The following is a 19418-nucleotide window of genomic DNA, read 5'->3' on the forward strand; positions in this document are numbered from 1 at the left end:
AGAAATGACATCAAGATATGTTTAAAAAAAAAAAAAATCCCTTCCCTGGAAATGACTGGAGCTTTATTTACAACAACCATGCTCTCGCGCTGTCGTCATTTCAGCATTAAAACAAACCAGCGTGGCGAGAATGGGGCGCGCGGATTCTCGAACTCACAGCCACAGCTAGGAAAAGAGCTGTGGCTGTGAGTTCCTGTGTGGGCAGCAGATGAGTCTTATATTTTTCTCATGCCCTGAATATGGTTATATATAACACTGTGTCTTCCTCAGAGATCACAATAATCACTCCACATGATGGAAAGCTTTTACATACCTGCAGAAAAACAAAAACATTTTGCCTGCAGTGATGTAAGATATTTTCATCCTAGAAGTCAGGACGTCAATCCCCCGTACAGTGTGTGGTGTGTGTGTTAACTTTAAGTGCCAAGGTTGTGGTCTATTAATCCACCAATCATCCACCTCTGATGTCTGAGCTGCTCTAATGTAAAGAAGAAACAGCTGGAGAGATTAACTCTTATGACCTATATTTTAAATGCTGACGTGACACTATGAATTGCTATAAGTGGAATCATATGTGGTGGTGAATAAGTTCACTGTGTATTCATACTGTTTCACAATGAGTGTTATTTGAGCAACAGGAAATGCAACTGAAACCTAACATGAGTCCCCTGTGAAGGTGCTTTAATGATCATAGAGATATGACCGAATGATTACTTTCCCACTGACTTCACTCTGCGTTCACAAGGTTTGAGAGTCTCTTTAAACTGGCCCAGTGATGGAACGTATTCTTGAATACTTTCTCTGTATTCAATATTCAACCACACACTTCTCTTAGCTCCGTGTCAAGCCTCTGAATGACACCGGATCCACATTGTTTTCGATTCTGTGCACCGGTCCAGCCTGCCGGGAACTCACCTGACAGTAATGGAATGTGACATGACAGCTCGACCTCAGGGTGCAGCGAATGAATGCCGCCAGACAAGATGCACCCACAGGTGTCTTAAAACCATGACCATGACTCATGGGTGTTTTTTGTTCTTGTGTGTTTTATTGTCTAAAATGAAAGAGAAACTACTCAGTTAAGAGAGGCGTTTATTGATCTAAGTGAGATATATGTTTGTTCACATGTGGGTGAAACGTGTATTTTCGCTTAATTTCTTGTAAAAAAACAACAACAAAAAAAAAAGTTAATTAGCATTCATGTAAATCAATTTATGACCTCTTGGACACCCTTGTTTTTACACACTTGGATCTATAAGGAGCTAATTTTGGAATTAATATGGCCTTATTCATCCAAATTCTAGTGTATCAGATTAATGTATGGTCCACCTGGGCATAAGAAAATTGGCTTCTACTTTTATTTAGCACAAACACAATCATAGTTACAATTTGCATTTCTCACAGAAATGTGACATGTACAGCTTTGAGGCCTAAAAAAATGTTGACTGCGTATTCTTCTTCATAAAACATCAGCATTTGCTTATTGTACCCCCCTGCATACTTGGCTGGTAACACTCTATAATAAGGGTACAAATCACACACTTGTGTACTCTGTGAGATTTCTGCAGAGGTAAAGATCCCGCTGGGTGAGAAAACATGAAGTTGGAACATAAATAAAAAAGAATATTTAGTCAAAAATGTCTGTACCATTTTATATTTCCATGTTACAGCTGAAACAACTTACATTGTTCTACATTTCTATGGGTATTCATTACATCTAAATACAGCTGTCTTAGGCCTTGCATCTGCAGAGTCCCAGCTTTTATATGGCATATTGTGTGTATTGTTAGCATGGAACACTAAAATTGCTAACATCAGCTTTGTGGGCATGTTGTTGTTGTTGGTTTCGCTTTAGTCGCTTGGTGCTGGAATTGCATTTTGTTTTGGTAAAAATGGTTATGATGTGCTGTCAGCTGAGCGTCTTCCCATTAATCGGGCTTGCTGCAGGACTGTGTTGCTGCACCATTAGCATGCCCTTTTATGGTGTGTTATGCAACATGACATCCGCCCCCCTGTACAGGGACCACTGCGGTTCTAGTGATGATTAATTGCATGAACTAATACAGGATCTGGCTTTATTACAGACCCATGTGTTTGCTCATCCCCTGGAACAGCAGGAACCCTTCCTTAAAATATGTCCATTAAAACATGTTCCTGGAAATATTAATCTGTTGTCTTTAATCAAACTGGCCATCAGATGAAATATTTGATATACAGTGCATAAATATAGTTCCATAGATAAATGATTAAAACAAAAAATAATTCAAGTAACAGATAATCTAGCTAACTTTATCATATATCAATCAGTGTGAACTAATCTTATACCAGCACCTTGGTGACCTGATCATTTGATAAAGGTGAGCAACAGGAATTCATGATGCACCCTGAGTTAAATCATGAACTAACTAACTTGCTCGGTCTATTTTAGAAAAGAGATTATACATATTTATATATTTGAATATATTAAGTTATCAATTATGCATTAGTTAATCAGTAATATGAATTGTACTCTTTGTGATATTGCACACATTAGCATCCTCCTGTGTGTTGATAGAGACTGATAAATTAAAAGCCACGAGGAACCCTTAAAGTCAGCACATCTCAGCTACAGTATGCTGGTGAAACCACTCGTAAGATCCCTTTAACTGTGTAAAGCTGTGTCAACTTCAGACAAGAGAAGTGAAACTGTAACAAAAGGACAACTGAAACAAATGGATGAGATCAATTCAAAGATTTATTCATTCTCCATTCAGTGATTTTGAAACAGATGAGTTGATAGTCCAACTTTGCATTGCAACACAGACAGACAGACAGCAACCCACATAGCAGTCGGCTGCTGCAGTGACCCACTAAGTGACATCAAGAGGGGATTAAGTGTGTTTGTTGGCATGTATGCCTGTGTGCGTGTGTGTGTGAGCAGCTGCCCTGCTTCCAACATTATTCATTTAAAAAGAAAAAAAAAATCATGGCTGTGACTACCAGAGGACTGTGCAGCTTGAGGCGGCTGTGAGATGCTGAATGAGGTTCAACAGTTCAGCGTTTGCAATTCTCATTGAAAGTGAACAATAACAAGACAAATCAAAGACAGGATGTTCTGATTTAACGTTTTTTTTCACGCATATTTTTGACTAGCAAGAAAACGAAAGGGACAGCTTGAAGAGTGATGCTTCGTCTCTAGCAGAGATCTGTCGAGCAGCAGGATACGCCATACGTTTCTTCAGAACACAAAGCCTCACAGGTCCGAGAGGTGATATCACCCCCTGAAAAACAAACAGAACTCAGTGACTCAGCCATTACTCCGTCACCTCACTCTGCATCAAAATATCTAAACACATTAAAACAAGAACATGACAGAAAAAAAGAAATAAATGCAGCAGGACCAGTTCTACGTACCTGACTCTACGGTCTTGCAGAACTGAGCTGTCGGTGGGCACACCGTCTCTGTCTTACAGTCGGGGTCACTTGCACCACCACAGGTGTAGCATGTGAGTGTGAGCACTGATGACAAGACAAAATTAACATTTTCATTTGCCACAATATAACACTGGATAGCCTTTTGATTATCTAATGGCACCATTCTAAGTCAAAGAGTCATATGAAAGCATTCATGTCCTGTTTTTGACTTTTGCTTTAGGAAGAATAAAGCAAAAATGAAATATAAAACAAAGTCTGCTCACCTTGAGTGCTACACAGCAGCACCACGAGCGTGAGAAGTAGCAGCTTCATGTTGTCAGATGGTATGTGGACAAACCTCCTGCACAGGCGCTTTTATACTGACACACAAACAGCATACCAAACAAAGAATGAATCTTGCACTTCCTTGTGTCAGATATTCCAGTAACTGCTCTCTGATCTATTATCTCAAAATAAGGACAACACCTATGTGAGTTATTTAATCAGCGTCATGCTTTACTGATGAACAAGGTGTTCACTGAGGGTTGTCTTAACCCTGTCCTGTAGGTTAATCCTGACTCTGTTTGTAACCTGTCACCTTTTTAAATGTATTAAATGTCTGAGCTCTGAACAGGACTCAATCTTTTCCTGGTTGATTGTATCTGAATATATCACACCCCATTATGGAGTTCAGCAGGTCAATCTGTATTTTTCCATTCTTTTGATCTGCATAAACACTCGAGGCTTAGTTCTGTCACACCACACCGGTAGCCTAACGTTAATCCCACAACAGGACAATACCTGATTGTTTTGTTTGCTCGTCTTGGCTTTCTCGCCCAGCTGCTCTGCATTATACTCTTAGAATTACCGGTGCCTGAGTTTGATGTCCTTTCTCAGGACTTTATGTGAGAGTGGACCTCACTGTAAAGAGAGGTGAAGTCACGGCCCTTCTGTTGAACCACCATGGGGCCTAATTTCAGAAAAAATATGATTGATTAGTGAATGACGAGAGACAAATACGTTTTTGACCCTGTTTGAATTGTGCCATGAATTGCACGTATGATGTTTGTCAAGTTAAAAGATTTTTCTCAACTCTAGAAAAACGGAGTTTGTTGTAAACAGTATTAGACTGTTAAAAAAGGTCATTAGCAAGACTGCACACCCACGGGTGCCCTCATTTTAAAGTGATATTGCACACATTAGCATCCTCATGTGAGTGCTGATAGAGACTGATAAAATAAAATTCACGAGGAACCCTTAAAGTCAGCACATCTCAGCTACAGTATGCTGGTGAAACCACTCGTAAGATCCCTTTAACTGTGTAAAGCTGTGTCAACTTTAAATCTTCAGACAAGAGAAGTGAAACTGTAACAAAAGGACAACTGAAACAAATGGATGAGATCAATTCAAAGATTTATTCATTCTCCATTCAGTGATTTTGAAACAGATTAGTTGATAGTCTAACTTTGCATTGCAACACAGACAGACAGACAGCAACCCACATAGCAGTCGGCTGGTGCAGTGACCCACTAAGTGACATCAAGAGGGGATTAAGTGTGTTTGTTGGCATGTGTGCCTGTGTGTGTGTGCGCGTGTGTGTGTGTGTGTGTGTGTGTGTGTGTGTGTGTGTGTGTGTGTGTGTGTGTGTGTGTGTGTGTGTGTGTGTGTGTGTGTGTGCAGCTGCCCAGCTTCCAGCATTATTCATTTAAAAAGGAAAAAAAAGACATGGCTTTGACTACCAGAGGTCTCATTGAAAGTGAACAATAACATGAGAAATCAAAGACAGGATGTTCTGGTTCAAGTTAAAATTTTTTCAAACATATTTTTGATTGAGCAAGAAAACGAAAGTGACATCTGGAAGAGTGATGCCTGGTCTCTAGCAGAAATCTGTCGAGCAGCAGGATACGCCAGCAGCATCTTCAGAGCACGAAGCCTCGCAGGTCCGAGAGGTGATAACGCCCTCTGGAAAACAAGCAGAACAATATGCAATGACTGAACCATTCCTCCGTTACTTCACTCTGCATCAAAATACTTAAACACATAAAAACATGAACATGAGAGAAGGAAGACAAAATAAATGCAGCAGGACCAGTTCTACGTACCTGACTCTACGGTCTTGCAGAACTGAGCTGTCGGTGGGCACACCATCTCTGTATTACAGTCGGGGTCACTTGCACCACCACAGGTGTAGCATGTGAGTGTGAGCACTGATGACAAGACAAAACCCATCAGAATCAACATTTTCATTTGCCACAATATAACACTGGATAGCCTTTTGATTATCTAATGGCACCATTTTAAGTCAAAGAGTCATATGAAAGCATTCATGTCCTATTTTTGACTTTTGCTTTAGGAAGAATAAAGCAAAAATGAAATATAAAACAAAGTCTGCTCACCTTGAGTGCTACACAGCAGCACCACGGTCATGAGAAGTAGCAGCTTCATGTTGTCAGATGGTATGTGGACAAACCTCCTGCACAGGCGCTTTTATACTGACACACAAACAGCATACCAAACAAAGAATGAATCTTGCACTTCCTTGTGCCAGATATTCCAGTAACTGCTCTCTAATCTATCATCCATTTAAAAGATGATTGAAACCTTGTAGAGCCGGTCCTGTACATCAGCTCGCTCACAGAACTGACCTACTTAGCTTTCACATAACTGCAGTTGTCAACATGGACAGACTTGTGAGCTTCACCTTTTGACATCATTTTCAGATCACTAACAAGGCCCATGACCCCCACTGACACCCCTCCCTCCCACTTCACTTACATTACATTAATGTAAGTTTAGGTCATCCAACACTCTAATTTTGCACATTGTAATATCAGTATCTACTGCGACCTCGCACAATTGAAGTCAAACTTTTTGTACAACTGGATAAATCTGGGCAGTCTACACCTACTTAGAATACTAAAATTGGTCACACTCTATTTATACTCACACATGTCTTTTAGGTATTGTTATTATTGTTTGTTGTTTTGCATCTAGAGACCACAGCAAATTCCTTGTATGTATAAACTTACTTTGCAATAAAAGCAACTCAGATTCTGATTCTGATTTTAGAGTACTTTTTCTGAGCCACAATAGAAGGGGTCACAGTATGGAGGTGATTTACAGGGCAACCAGTTTCAACCATGGCCATGCAGATGAGATAGGTCAGGCAGGAGCAGGAGGCGTGCAGCGGAGGACAACAACAATGTCTAGATGTAATTTTTATTTTTATTTTGAGGGTTCATTTACTTTACTTTTGAGACAACTGAGCAAACCTGCCTCTGGAATACATCCTCCACCTGAAGTGGCATTAAGAGTTATTGTTAATGTTAATGTTAGTCCTGGCTAATTCTGGCTATATCTTACACAAACAAGGCTGTGAGGCCACATTGCTGATGCTATGTGCACACTGACAAAGCTTACATGCTATTATACTGCAGGTAAACCATGTTAAAGATGTTCTTCATCAGCTCAGTGTGTTTGCATGCTCACTTTTGCTAATTAGCACTAAACACCAAGTTCAGTCAGACTTTGAGCGGATCCACATTTCCACTGTGTTGTATATAGATGTGTTAATCCAGAGTCATTGATTTCAACTGCTGAATATCCAAAGGGATTGAGGTAACACACATGCTCATCTTCAGGACAGAGTTAACAAATCATGTTGTTTGACATGGCCAGAATAAATTGGTGAAATTGAGATGTGTCAGCTCTGTCCTGAAGAAGAGCTACCTGCGTCCTTTGGGTATTCACAGCTAAACACAATATGCTTACAAGTTAGTTTAAATGTCATGACAGTACAGACACAACACCTTTTTTTAAAAAAAAACAAACAAAAAACACAATTCAGTCATTTTAGTTCCATTACTTAATCACTTAATTACGTCTTTGATATTATCAACTTGTCAACCACAGAAAAGTTGATTGTGTAACTGTGTTTTTGTGAAAATCAAAACTTAGAGTCAGAATGTGAAAATGTAGTTTTAAAACAGAAATACATAGATAAGCCTAAAGGCTAGTCAGAGATCACATCAGTTATGCAAATAAGATGCTGGTTTGATCAAGTACACCTTAAGCTGCGCAGGATTGTGACACAACTACAGAGGAATTGTCACTGTATAGTCCATATACACTAGCTACACACTTAAATTCCTTTTAGCATGTGTCCAATATACATTAATCCTTGAAAACCAGTGACGATGCACACTTAGCTTAACTGAATGAAATAAGATTTAGGCTATGGCATTTCCTTTAAAACCCTCTTCTACTGATGATGTTTGCTTGAATTTGATTGGTGTGTTAAGGTTATTGTGTGAACATGGTACAAAGATTTTGATTTAAAGTGTTCTATTCACTTCACCCACTGATATTTAATAAAGTCCTCCACCTCTATACGCTCTCTCTATATATACATAAGCCTCTGTAGTTATTACATTCAATCACTCAGAAATCATCATCATTGCCCTTCACCTCTGACACGCTGATTCTGTGGGTTTATTACGAGAAATCAAAAGCTGACTCACTTCCTCTGCGTATTTTCTCAAGTTCCTAATATTTTGTGCATCCAGTGAGGGTCAGATAGGGTCAATCACATCATACTTTTATTATCTGAATACTCTTCAATTCTATACCCCAGGAGCCCTTCTATGGATTATGAGTAAAGCCTTAATACAATACAATATGCTGTTTAAGCCTGTGCTGACTCTTCCTGCTGTGAAGTGTTCATGAGGTTCACAGCAACATGATGTTGCCCTTTAGTGACATCTGTTGGCAATAATGAGAAGGTACAAGATGTTCTATGATACTGTGCATGAGAATTTATTGTTCTTGTGGTTGTATGTTTTAGTCCATTTACGACAATTCATTTAACACTCCAGTAGACCCTGTAGTGCTGAAGAGATAACAGATCAGTGTTTAGTCAGTTCTCCTACACTATTCCCCTTTGGAAATGATTAACAAAAACATGTTTTACTTGTTTTCACAGTTCATTTTTATAAATAACATGTTAATGTAAAAAAAAAATATGATCTCCTGTAGGCAGCCAGAGGCTTCACTGTGTTTGAGCATATTTTGCATCATCTTCTAGTTGGGTTATGTAAGCTTCAGGTGCTTCAGGTGCTTCAGGTGCTGCAGCTACTGCGTTAAGAGCTCTCCTTGTGTTTTGCAATTGTTATGATAAACAATAAAGACATAATACATCATAGTTCTTATTAAAAAATATCTATTTAAAAAAGTACTCAAGTAAATACAAGCGATGACTGACCGCTCTGAAGTCACAAATATGTTGGAGAACAAACTGGCACCTAATGTTGGATTTCATGTCAGAGATATAAGTCTTTGCAAACCAACCAACACAAGCCATACACACACAAAATGAGAAAAAAAAGTCATCATAAAAAGTTAACATTTAGGAAAATTTCTAGTTCTGAAATTATAAACCACCTGCTTTTAGAATGGAGTGTGGTTTACCAGTCCATCCACTGGACAGATGGCCAGGAGTGGAGGGTCTTTTAACATTAATAATGTACATAAATTGAGCTGACCTCCCTTCTATTAAAGGACCTGGTAAACGGCATGAAGTAAAGTTTATTCACTTTTTTTATATTAAAGAACCTGTGGTGACCTCCTTTCTGCTCGTTGTTAATGGTCACACACAAGCACAAACTGTTGTCAAAACAGAGGCAGGGTTCTGCTACGCCTCAGGGGTGTCATTAGTTTCCAATAACTACACAGTGGACAGGCTATAAAACAGCAAATAAAGTGTCTCAATGTGTCTCAGTAAACATGATAGATGACAGAAAATTACCTGAACAGTCAACAAGGTTACTGTGTGTGTCAGCTTCGTCCGCTTTGACGGAGACTGGGACTGACAGGACACTCATCACACACCATTCTGTCATTAAATAGATTGTCTACAACATAACATGATTGCTTCTCTGTCTGGCCATCAGATTTTGGCTGCTAATGGCTAAAATCCATGTGGTTGTTATTGTATGCCATTCAAATGGCAGAGACCCCAGAATCTTGCATTTACTGCCAATCAAACAGGCTGTTTATACCCAAAAGGGGGCGGGGACATGACACAAGGGCAAAGTACCCTGATTGGTTGCCCCATCCATGGATTGACATGTACACAAAAAAGCTAAAAATGTTAGCATTTTAGCAAAAAATGCTAATAGTAAAATGCTTACTTTTCTGTGTGCAGTTTGCATGTTCTCCTTGTGTGCGCACAGGTCGTGTCTGTGTGTTCGGTCCATTGCCTCCTCCCACAACTCTGGTGAGAAAAGTGGACTTAAAAGATGAGCACTGTGTCTAAACAACCCAGCATGCTCTCCAATGAGAGTTTGTGCAACATGAATGAGTCTTCCACTCAAAGAGCCACATCAGTGATGTGTGGCATAAACACTGAGCCACTGTGTGAGGCCTCTGTGTGGACATTGAGTGAACAATGGTGTTTGAATTAAATATATACAGTAGTATACTCCACAGAGTTGTCAAAATAAACTTGGCATGTGTCAGTGTTTCAGAGTTGTCCTTTCTGTTTCATCTTTAAGGTGAGGCACCAAATGTGTCACAAAAAAAAAAAATAATAATTATACAATCAGCAGACAGAATTACAACCTTACAACATTACAACACAGTACATCATAATGACCATAAAAAGAAGAACATAAACATAAACACATAAAATCTTGGTTCATGACATCTTTTAGATTTTTAACAACATTTTCTGCATGAAATATTCAAAATATAACATTTTTCTTGGAGTTATAAAAAGCACAATTTTTCACAAAAGGCTAAAATATGGTACCATCTGACAAATCGTAGTTTATGGCTTTTTTTAAAGATGAAACCTCAGCTTATAATAACACTACACCGGCACAGCTGCTTTGTTTTATCATGTTTTGATAATTTTTCCAACCATTTCGTAGTTACTGTCGAACTGTACCAAATACGGGCACTTCACAAACTCTTCTCACGCAGAGAAAAGACTAAGACGTCAGATTCTCCTGCTCCCTGCTTTTTCCCTCACAGTTGTCTTGAGATGCTGATTTCGGTGTTCCTCTGTGGAACAGAGACAAACTGTGTTGGTCGATGTGTATGAAAAGTAGATGCTTTAGATGAACCATGTGACATATCATAAATACAGCTCAAGATCGGCAACAATTCTTACATATTATACAGTTTACTCACAGTATATAGCCCATGTATTCACTATAACAAAAATAAAAAGTGATTTACAAAGCTGAACGTTAGATAGATGTCTGACAATCGATGTCTGCAATCATGTACAAATTAATTGTCTTTGGAATGGCTTCACGACTACAGCGCCAAAATAATCCAAAGGTTTGCACCTGCACTGTATGCCTTTAAGTTAAAGCACTGAAGACACAAGCAGCACCGACAAAACTGTGAAAATAAGTAGTGTGATATGTTCTTAGAAAAACAAATCTCTGCATCTGTACTCGTGTGTTGCCTTTCATACCTGGAACATTCAAACTTCCTCTCCCGATAGAATTCGCCCTTCTTCATCAGGTAGAGAAGGACCATGTCACAGAAGAAAGCTCCCTGTTCAATGAAGTTACAGTACATTCAGTGATGTGATTGTCCAAATTGGCAAACATAAAGGTAATATAAAGAAAAAATTCCTGTGCAGCTCCTTACAGCGCCCATCAAAGCCAGTCCTGAAGCAACATTGATGGCCGTTGGGATGATGCTGAACTTCCCCGCCTGTGTGAAAAAGGAGAAATACAGGAAATGTGGTTATAGACAAGTCACAAAAATCATCTTAAAAGCATAGGAGTGAAGGTCTGCCTTTTGTTTAAATATGTAAAATGAACACATCAGAATTGCAGTCTGCTGAGACACAATTTTATACATAAATATCACAACACCACAAAACGTCTTAAACGTCGTGTTATCTGGGTAATACAAAGACCCTGCGAGCTCTTATCAGCTGTTTATGTGCTATCGTTTGTTGCATTTATCACTTCAACCATGTCAACCATTCAAAATGCTGTGGCAGAGTGGCCAGGATTTCATGCATTCACTTTGTGAAACACGTTGTCCGCACCTTTCCATGCACCATGATGTTAAACCGGACACCATAGACTTTGTATAGCGATCGAAAGCTCTCACCGTTACCATTTTTGAAATAACGAGCGTGTCTGTTGGAGGAAGAAAAGAACAAATATGGAGGCTTGAGAACACACAAAAAATAATAATCTCCAATAGGTTGTGATGACTGAGACTCTTCTCCTGTCAAATCCTGCTTTTGATTGTACATACACTTAATTACGCTGTTGAAAACATCTCACCTGTATCAGCTGATAAAGGCTATAAAGCTAAACGTAGGCATCTACAAACAATTCCGCTGACATGGCTGATAAGATGATGTTTTAATTATGCACTCGCGAAGAAAAGTGTTGGCTAAGCAGTTTTCTTATTTTGCCAAATGAATGTGTACATCTAGGATGAGGAGCGAGCATAATATGTTAATTCCAACAGTGAAGTCACACTGATTGACAGAAACAATTAGTGGCAAAAATCCGATATAAAATGTTGCAGTGACTCAGACAGTGTTTGCAGCGAGTCTCACCTGAAGTTAAATCCGGTGGCGATGGTCTTGTTGGAGACACTGATGTCCAGGCGAGTGAAGTGGTACCGTGGATTGCAGTTGGAGTAGCCTTTGTCAAGGTCGCAGTCCCAATCAATCATAATACCAATGGACCCGCCCTGGGGAGCAGAACACAGACTCAACCATACGTGGCTTCAAGCCTGGCTCAGCTAACATCTAAGTTGCAAAGTGTTACACTGACAAATGTGCTCATGTCCTGGAAGTTGTATCCAGCTCGCCTGGTGATGTCTCCCAGGCGGAAGATGGGACAGTAGGGATGCAGCTCCTCGTCGTATCTGCATCTCTTCAGATAGGACTTGTCAGTCGTTTCAAGGACGTTAGACCTCAGTTGGAATAAAAAGGTTACAGTGGCGTGAGCTGTACACAACTGTTTCCAGTAAAGCAAGCGGTACATAGAGAGGTCGTGGTGAGTTAGGATCAGAGGACTTACTTTGAAAACGTGAATTTAGCAAATGAAATGAAATTCTTGATGTAGATGGTGAAGTTTTCTGCATTTGCCAGCATAGGTCCTCTGGAAAAAAATGAAAAACTATTTAAAATAAAACATTGAGGCTTGCTATTGCGTTTTATCTTGGTGTTGGACTTCTTGTTTAAATATGCTAATATGTAATTGTTTAAAAGACTTTGATGAAGCTCCTCAGCTCACATATTATCATTGTCAGACAGGAATCTTGCATTAAAAGAAACACATTTTTTCAGGAATTGCTGGTTCTTATATCATTTAACATGTTTCCAACATGGTTCTGCATTCAGGATAATGTTAAACCAAGAGTTTCTAAAGATATGTATGTATGAAATATACATAGTATATTTAATTATTCTCAGCTACACTGGCCGTGCATGGTTTTACCTCAGCTGAATGTGTGCGTATGTGTTAGGGTGATCAAATTTGTCAGATCAGAGAGAGAATACAAGCTTAACATTTTTCATGCCTGCCACAGTTTTCATGTGATTGTATTACTCCTTACTGTGGTTTGAAATTTCTTTCGATAGGACACCAGCCATAGATCTCACAGGTACCAGTGGAGTTCTCATCTTTTCTTTTGCATCGGCCACTTCTTATTCCTTAAGAAACAACAGACAGGCGGAAATCATCCAGTTTTTCCACACGTGAAAAGACACTACACTTCAGTCCTATTGCAAATACATGGATTATATATAACCAGTTCATATGAGAATTGTGCAATTATATTCTTTTTTAAGTTGAATTAAATTTTTTTCTGGAAACTACCTCGACACAGAGAGTTAAACCTTGTTGGATTTTGACCCAAATTGAATTTCAGAATGACACTGTGATGACCGACTTAATGGCAAATCAAAATCAGTGATGTTTCTTTCTCACCGTGACCAGCTTCTACCATCTTTCCATCTTCACAGTCCGCATCAGCTCGACAGTGGCCATCCAGCACTTTAGGACTCTGCAAACACAGGAAGAAAATGTCATACTCTAAGACGCATGATTCTGGACTGGTGGAGCAGTAAAGCGAGGCTCAAATTATGGAAGCCCATTAAAAGACATACAGTAAGGCAAAAGTATCCTGTCATGGCCATTCTTTTGACTTAGAATTCATAATTTTGACTTACTAGCTCCTGATTTTGACTTAGTATAAAATAATTTTGATTTAGCATCTCCTCATTTTGACTTCTAGACGTTCCCAGTTACACATGTGTGTGTGTGTGTGTGTGTGCCTTTCAGACGCCAGGGCACCACAACTGGGTAGAGCCAAAATGTACACAAGAGCAGTGTTTTATGGCTATGTGTTGCTGTTCGGGCTCGCTATTCTCCTTGGCTGTTGGAGTGAGTCAGGAGGCCAAGACAGGCTGAGTTTACATACCAGGAACCCTCTGGAAATTTGCAGCCGAAGATACAGTTGAGAGAAATGACTAACAGTATAATTGAGACACACACAGGCATACACAATAACAGAAGAGAAGAGGGAGGTGTGGGAGCTTTTGTTAAAGAGTTTAAAGTCTTTTGTTGGGACTAAGCACCGTGACGAAAATACAGCGTGGTGGTCGTGCCATCTTCGAGCCGTTTGTCGTCATGCTACAGAAATCAAGAGAGGGACTGTAGATCCGACGGTCCAGGTCACCGTCTGTGTCGCTGACACTGTCGGCTTATGATCAAGACTCTGCCGTCCACTTACATCTGAAGTAGAAATAATCATTCCTTTGACGACAACAGTGTAAACATCTTGGCCAGAGAAGACTTATGGTTTAAAGGATGAGTAAAATAATCCATGTATGTCAAACCGGAACGACCGTCTTTGACCAGAGAAGGTGGCCGACGACATGACCTATCATCTACCTACAATGCAGCGCTCAGTTCCTTCCCCAGACAGCTTTACAACCATTCACACCTGGGTCACCTAGCCCTTACAACCCACATGAAGGCCGGTTGGGTTAACAAAGCACAAGTGCCCCTGATGACTCTGAAACTCAGAGCTCACTTGAGTCCTTCACGCCCCTGTAAGGACACTCCCACACAAGGCCTGCGACTCCCCTCCAGTTAGCTAGAAGTGAAGAAGCCTCTTGGATGAGAGGTGAAGCGTCTCCAAGAAACTGAAACAAGCCCAGCTGCCTACGATACAGCAATCAGAATTACCATGACCGAGAGCCATTGTGGCTCAGGGGGTAGAGCCAGCGTCTTGTTAGTTGTGCTGGTTCGATTCCCTTGGTCTGCATGTGGAAGTGTCCTTGGGCAAGAGACTGAACTGCAAACTGCTCCTGATGTGCTGAGACACCATCTCAGAGAGTAGAGTTATCTGAGTGGATTTTTGTTACATTTAAAGAAACTTACAGTGGCTGTTTACTCACCCCAGCAGCCCAGGGTTTGAATCCAACCTTATTAGCTTATTACCTCATTAGCTGCCAGACAATCACATGTCAAACAGTGGAAAGTAAATAAAGCAACCCTTAAAACAAACACAGTCTCTGACAGCTTGAAACTGCAAGCTGAGCAGTGTTCCTGTAAGAGAGCGCAGTGTTTGGACACATCCTACCCTCCAGCCAGCTGACATGCACAACCGAAAACTGACTGTGTTTTACCTTCAACAAAATTGCATGATCTTGGTGCTTCCAAGTGAATAACATGACAAGTACGTGACGCAACAGCAACAGTATGCAAGACTAAGAATACATCTTGACATCATGGCCAAATATCAACAGCATGAGAGGGCTCTGTGTAATCGTCAGTAATACTGAACGCTGAAAACAAATTCTTATAAGGAGAAGGCAAAGTTATGTCCCCAAACCAGAAACACTGCTTTAGTGGGTCCTTGAAAGGGTTGTAGGGGCTCCTCAGCACAAAGGGGAATCATTATTGTCACTATTATTCCATCCGTAAGTTACTCAATGACAGAATGTACAACTATTTTTGTCTTGGGTTTCACACAGTTTCTTTGATAAAACAGCTAAAGGGAAAATTCTTATCAGTTTAGGGGTCTTTGACATGAGACAGTTTGAGCATCAGACTTTGGGAGTCATTATTATATATGAGATAAGGTCTTTTGGGGGCAGCGGGTGTCACATAATCTACAATTCATGTCCATTAAACCAAAATCGTGGAACCCACCGCTGCTTTTCCATGGCGATCGAGCCAGCCTCCACACTCTGTGAAGATTAAATCTTTTGGAGCACTGTGGGAAAATTCAGCTCTCCACGACATAAAACACAAGGAGATTGGCCCGTAGTTCAGTTTAGTAGTTAGTGTCTTTGGCTATTATGGATGCATGTATAGGGTCTTGGTTGTTTTACATTTCTTGCATGAACCAATGCACAACTCCAGTGCCACCGTGTCAGTTTGACTAATGTATGCAGACATGTCCATAAACAACTATCTTGAGAAAAGGCTCTGACTAAACACAGTGAAAGGATTGAGGATCTCACGATGTAGCTGTGCCAGGAAACGTTGTTTCACTCAGTGTCGCTTTAAAGTATCTCTTGGTCGAAATAAAGGATCTGTGAAAATACCATTCTTATCGAATATGTGAATGATTATAAGCGCACAAAATCTAAGAAAATCATTTGACAGCTTCAGTCAGAGTCCATGAAACGACACTTTTTTTAGTGTTTTCATTACATGTAAATGTTCATTCTAATTCAAATACATGAGCTCAACATAAAGAATCACTATTAATGCACAGTTTTTCTTTTGTGTTGAGTCCATGTGTATAAAATTGAATAACAACATGTTCGGTTTATGACAGGCGATAGAATAACCAATTTGAAATGCATTACTTTTATGTGTAATACCAGAAGTATAATTTCCCTTAAACTTCATATGTAATAACTGAATAAGCACAAAAGGTTTATGTGTAAATCAGCATTAATTACATTACATTAATTAGACTCATTTAATTCATGGACATTGACTCTACACGATGGAAAAATGTTGCATTGAATGTGACACTATACACTGACCTTACGTAATAAAATTAGATGGGAAATGTAGTTGTAATTAAAATAGTCATTTTTTTATGAGAGTACTGTTTACTCATGGAAATCCCACCACAGTTTTACTATTTCAATCAACTCTAAGTAATATTCTTACCTCAGGACAGTATCCAAGCTTCTGGTTTGGTGTCTCTAAGAAGTTTGTGACAACAAACAGAACAGCTTCACCCTGTGTGGAGAGAAAACATTGTAAATTGTAAATTATTTTATTGACATCATACTTCATACTTCGATGACGATGATCACCTGTCCCTGCTCCTGCTTGCAAACCTTGATCCTGCTTTATGAGGATCTATAAACCTCATTTTAATCCATGTGCCCCCTGCCCTTTAATTGAACTGCTGTCACACACTGTTGCCTGCGTGGCTGTATTTTTTCATCCATGCTGCTTGTTCAATGTTTGTTGCTTTGCCAGCATACTGATGCACCTTACTGCTGCAGTTCGGTAAAGTCCTGCAGACGTGCAAAACAAAGCCTTTGGAAAGTTGTTTTCTCCATTTCATCAGTTTCACTTCCGTCCCAACCTAGACATCTGTTAGAGATGAAAGATGTGAAAGTGTGCCTGTACGCGCACTCTGCATGTCCTTGCAAAGCCACGTGTGAATTCACCTGTGGTGGGATGACGTAATCCTCCGGTCCCCACACAATCACACCAGCCTCTGTGGTGTTTGTGACTGAGACTCCTTTCAGTTTGGTTACGACTGAGCTCTGGATGGCTTCATCAGTCTCCTGGTAGCCCTTCTTACTTAAGAAAACCCAACTGTGGGAGAGAGCCAAAAAAAATAATAAATAAATAATAAAAAAATAAAATGAATGGCTGAACCTGAAAGTTGTGCTGTATTTTCAGGGAGGTATCTGTACTTTTAGCAGTTAATATAAATGAAATGTCTGTTGTTCATGTAGGTTTTATATTTTGGAGTGTCTATAATCTAGCATCATCACCAACAATTATTTTCATCGTTGAGGTATCTGTCGATTATTTTCTTCATTAATGGATTAGTTGTTTGGTCTTTAAAATGTCAGAAAGTTGTGAGACATGTCATATGAGCGTTTCCCAAAGACCAATGTCTGTTGTCGGCAAGGTAATATATATCCAACATACTGTTATAGAGAGTAAACAAAGCACAAAGCAAAACAAACAAAAAAAAAAAAATCAGAGCAGAACAAAAAACAGATTAATAGATTTCCAATTAACTTCCCTTAATGAACAACTAATAGATTGATTAACAGATAATTCATTACAGACTTATTATAATAAGGTAACATTCTGATAAGGAGTTAAAAGTACTGCAATTATGTAGTCTACCGTACTGTAAAAACACCATCCTTTCATTTTCATAAACTAACAGCAATAAGATGAACTAGATAAGGATTACTGCAGCTATTTATTAATTTATGGAAATACTGCAGGGAACACAACAGGTCATAACAGCACACTGAGCATAAGAGAAAATTGGTGATGAACAGATTATAGTGTGGAAAACCTGATCTATTACCACATGCAGTCATCAGCCAGCCGCCAATTTAAGTTTAATCATTTATTTCCAAATACCGTTTTAAAGCAACAGTTCGACTACGGTCAGCATAAACGTCTCACAGACATTTAGATGCTGATATCATAATTGTTTGCCGAGCTTTAGGTAGGCTTGCTTATGTTATATGTTTGACATTATGGAATGAAGTCATAAAAGTTGGAAACTTACCCTATAATGTAACCGATGATAAATAACTGGATGAGTCGGTACAAAAGTCCGACTCGCTTGTTTTCGGCGACAATGTATTTTTCCGTTTTGTAGTCGAACAAGGCGGCGAAGCGTTTTGAGAAGAAGCTCCCGGCCATCCTGCAGCCGCTCCTGGATGTGCAGCACGGTGGAGCCAGGCAGCGGCTCAACACCAGCGTCAAGTCAGCAGCAACGCGTGCCATATCCGGTTGGAGATTTCAAAATAATGGCCGGCCTTCTTGACATCCGGCACTCTCTTGGATTCAACAGCTGTGCATGTATTTGGCTAAAACGATATATTGACGTTTGATTTGATATGTGGGTCACAAATACCCATTTTTAACCAAAGTGAACCCAGTTCTGGTTTTGGGCTGGTTCAACCTGTGAACTTTTTCAAAGAACCGCTTTGCTCTTCCACAGGTGAGGCAAACGCCACCTTAGAGTTTTCCAGTCATTTATTATCCCTCAGATTACTGTGGAACTTTGAACGAATGTGAGGACAGTGACTCACATCTGAGACACATGACAAGTGTTGCTCCTGGCTTTGAGTGTGAAACAGAGTTAGAAATAGGTCCTGCATGTGTACAGTTTAAGAGCCACCTGGTGGGTATTTTTGTAAGCGTATTGTAAATGTCACAGAAAATGGCTCTTATTCCTGGGTGCTCTATAAAAAGTCACACATAATATTACTGCTATGCTATCACAACATGTCTGTTTAATCTTAGAATGTTGGTTAAAGGACTAAAATGACATTGTGATGTGAACATTTTTATTATATTAGTCTGTTGTAAAGAAATATTTAGGACTGTGTGTTGATTTCATGCCAGATTCAAGAGTGGGCCGGTGTGAGAGCAAGTCCTGTGTGGCTGTGCCATCCTTCCTGCACCACAGACATAAAGGGGACAGATCCACCATCATCCTACAGATAAACACCCACAGTTACACATGCTTACATCGGTATCCTTTAAAGGATTAGAGTATTATTTAATCAATAAAATGCAATCTTGCGGAGAGTTTGCTAGAGAGATTGTTTTTGAAGACATGAATATTTCTATTTAATCAGCATATCTTCTGAAATTCATTCAGTAGGTGATAATATTAGTATTCAATGGGATATTGCCAAATGATATTCATATTAAACATTATGCTGTGTGCTGTTTATCACAAAACAGGACAGTTTCTCCTCAATTTGCCCAGATTGTATGTAAGATAAA

The 19418-nt window shown here is 39.6% G+C and overlaps 3 protein-coding genes across 5 annotated transcripts; all 3 read right to left on the minus strand.

The window, feature by feature from the left end:
* Positions 1-2714: 2714 nt before the first annotated feature.
* LOC119007249 (lymphocyte antigen 6D-like) lies at positions 2715-3787 on the minus strand. The gene is made up of 3 exons (XM_037076783.1): positions 3678-3787; positions 3394-3498; positions 2715-3260 (listed from the first exon to the last, which is right to left on the minus strand). The coding sequence occupies exons 1-3, from the start codon at positions 3724-3726 to the stop codon at positions 3175-3177; spliced, it is 240 nt and encodes a 79-aa protein (XP_036932678.1). The 5' UTR covers positions 3727-3787; the 3' UTR covers positions 2715-3174.
* Positions 3788-4789: 1002 nt separating this feature from the next.
* LOC119007242 (lymphocyte antigen 6D-like) lies at positions 4790-5904 on the minus strand. The gene is made up of 3 exons (XM_037076771.1): positions 5790-5904; positions 5496-5600; positions 4790-5355 (listed from the first exon to the last, which is right to left on the minus strand). Exons 1-3 carry the CDS (start codon positions 5836-5838, stop codon positions 5270-5272), a joined length of 240 nt encoding a protein of 79 aa, XP_036932666.1. The 5' UTR covers positions 5839-5904; the 3' UTR covers positions 4790-5269.
* Positions 5905-8187: 2283 nt separating this feature from the next.
* Positions 8188-18624, minus strand: LOC119030683 (P2X purinoceptor 5-like). Of its 3 annotated transcripts, XM_037118452.1 has the most exons (12): positions 18187-18611; positions 17093-17243; positions 16581-16652; positions 13371-13446; positions 12997-13093; positions 12459-12539; positions 12210-12351; positions 11990-12126; positions 11465-11558; positions 11056-11121; positions 10877-10959; positions 8188-10455 (listed from the first exon to the last, which is right to left on the minus strand). In XM_037118452.1, the coding sequence occupies exons 1-12, from the start codon at positions 18405-18407 to the stop codon at positions 10383-10385; spliced, it is 1293 nt and encodes a 430-aa protein (XP_036974347.1). In that variant the 5' UTR covers positions 18408-18611; the 3' UTR covers positions 8188-10382. The 3 variants fall into 3 exon arrangements, 2 of the variants coding, with proteins under 2 accessions (XP_036974347.1, XP_036974361.1); XR_005078376.1 differs by lacking the exon at positions 11465-11558 and having other exon boundaries at positions 10396-10455; positions 18187-18624; XM_037118466.1 differs by lacking the exons at positions 8188-10455; positions 11465-11558 and having other exon boundaries at positions 10927-11121; positions 18187-18624.
* Between the last annotated feature and the right edge of the window lie 794 nt (positions 18625-19418).

The sequence above is a fragment of the Acanthopagrus latus genome, chromosome 2 (genome assembly GCF_904848185.1).
Source record: "Acanthopagrus latus isolate v.2019 chromosome 2, fAcaLat1.1, whole genome shotgun sequence".
Classification (NCBI taxonomy): domain Eukaryota; kingdom Metazoa; phylum Chordata; class Actinopteri; order Spariformes; family Sparidae; genus Acanthopagrus; species Acanthopagrus latus.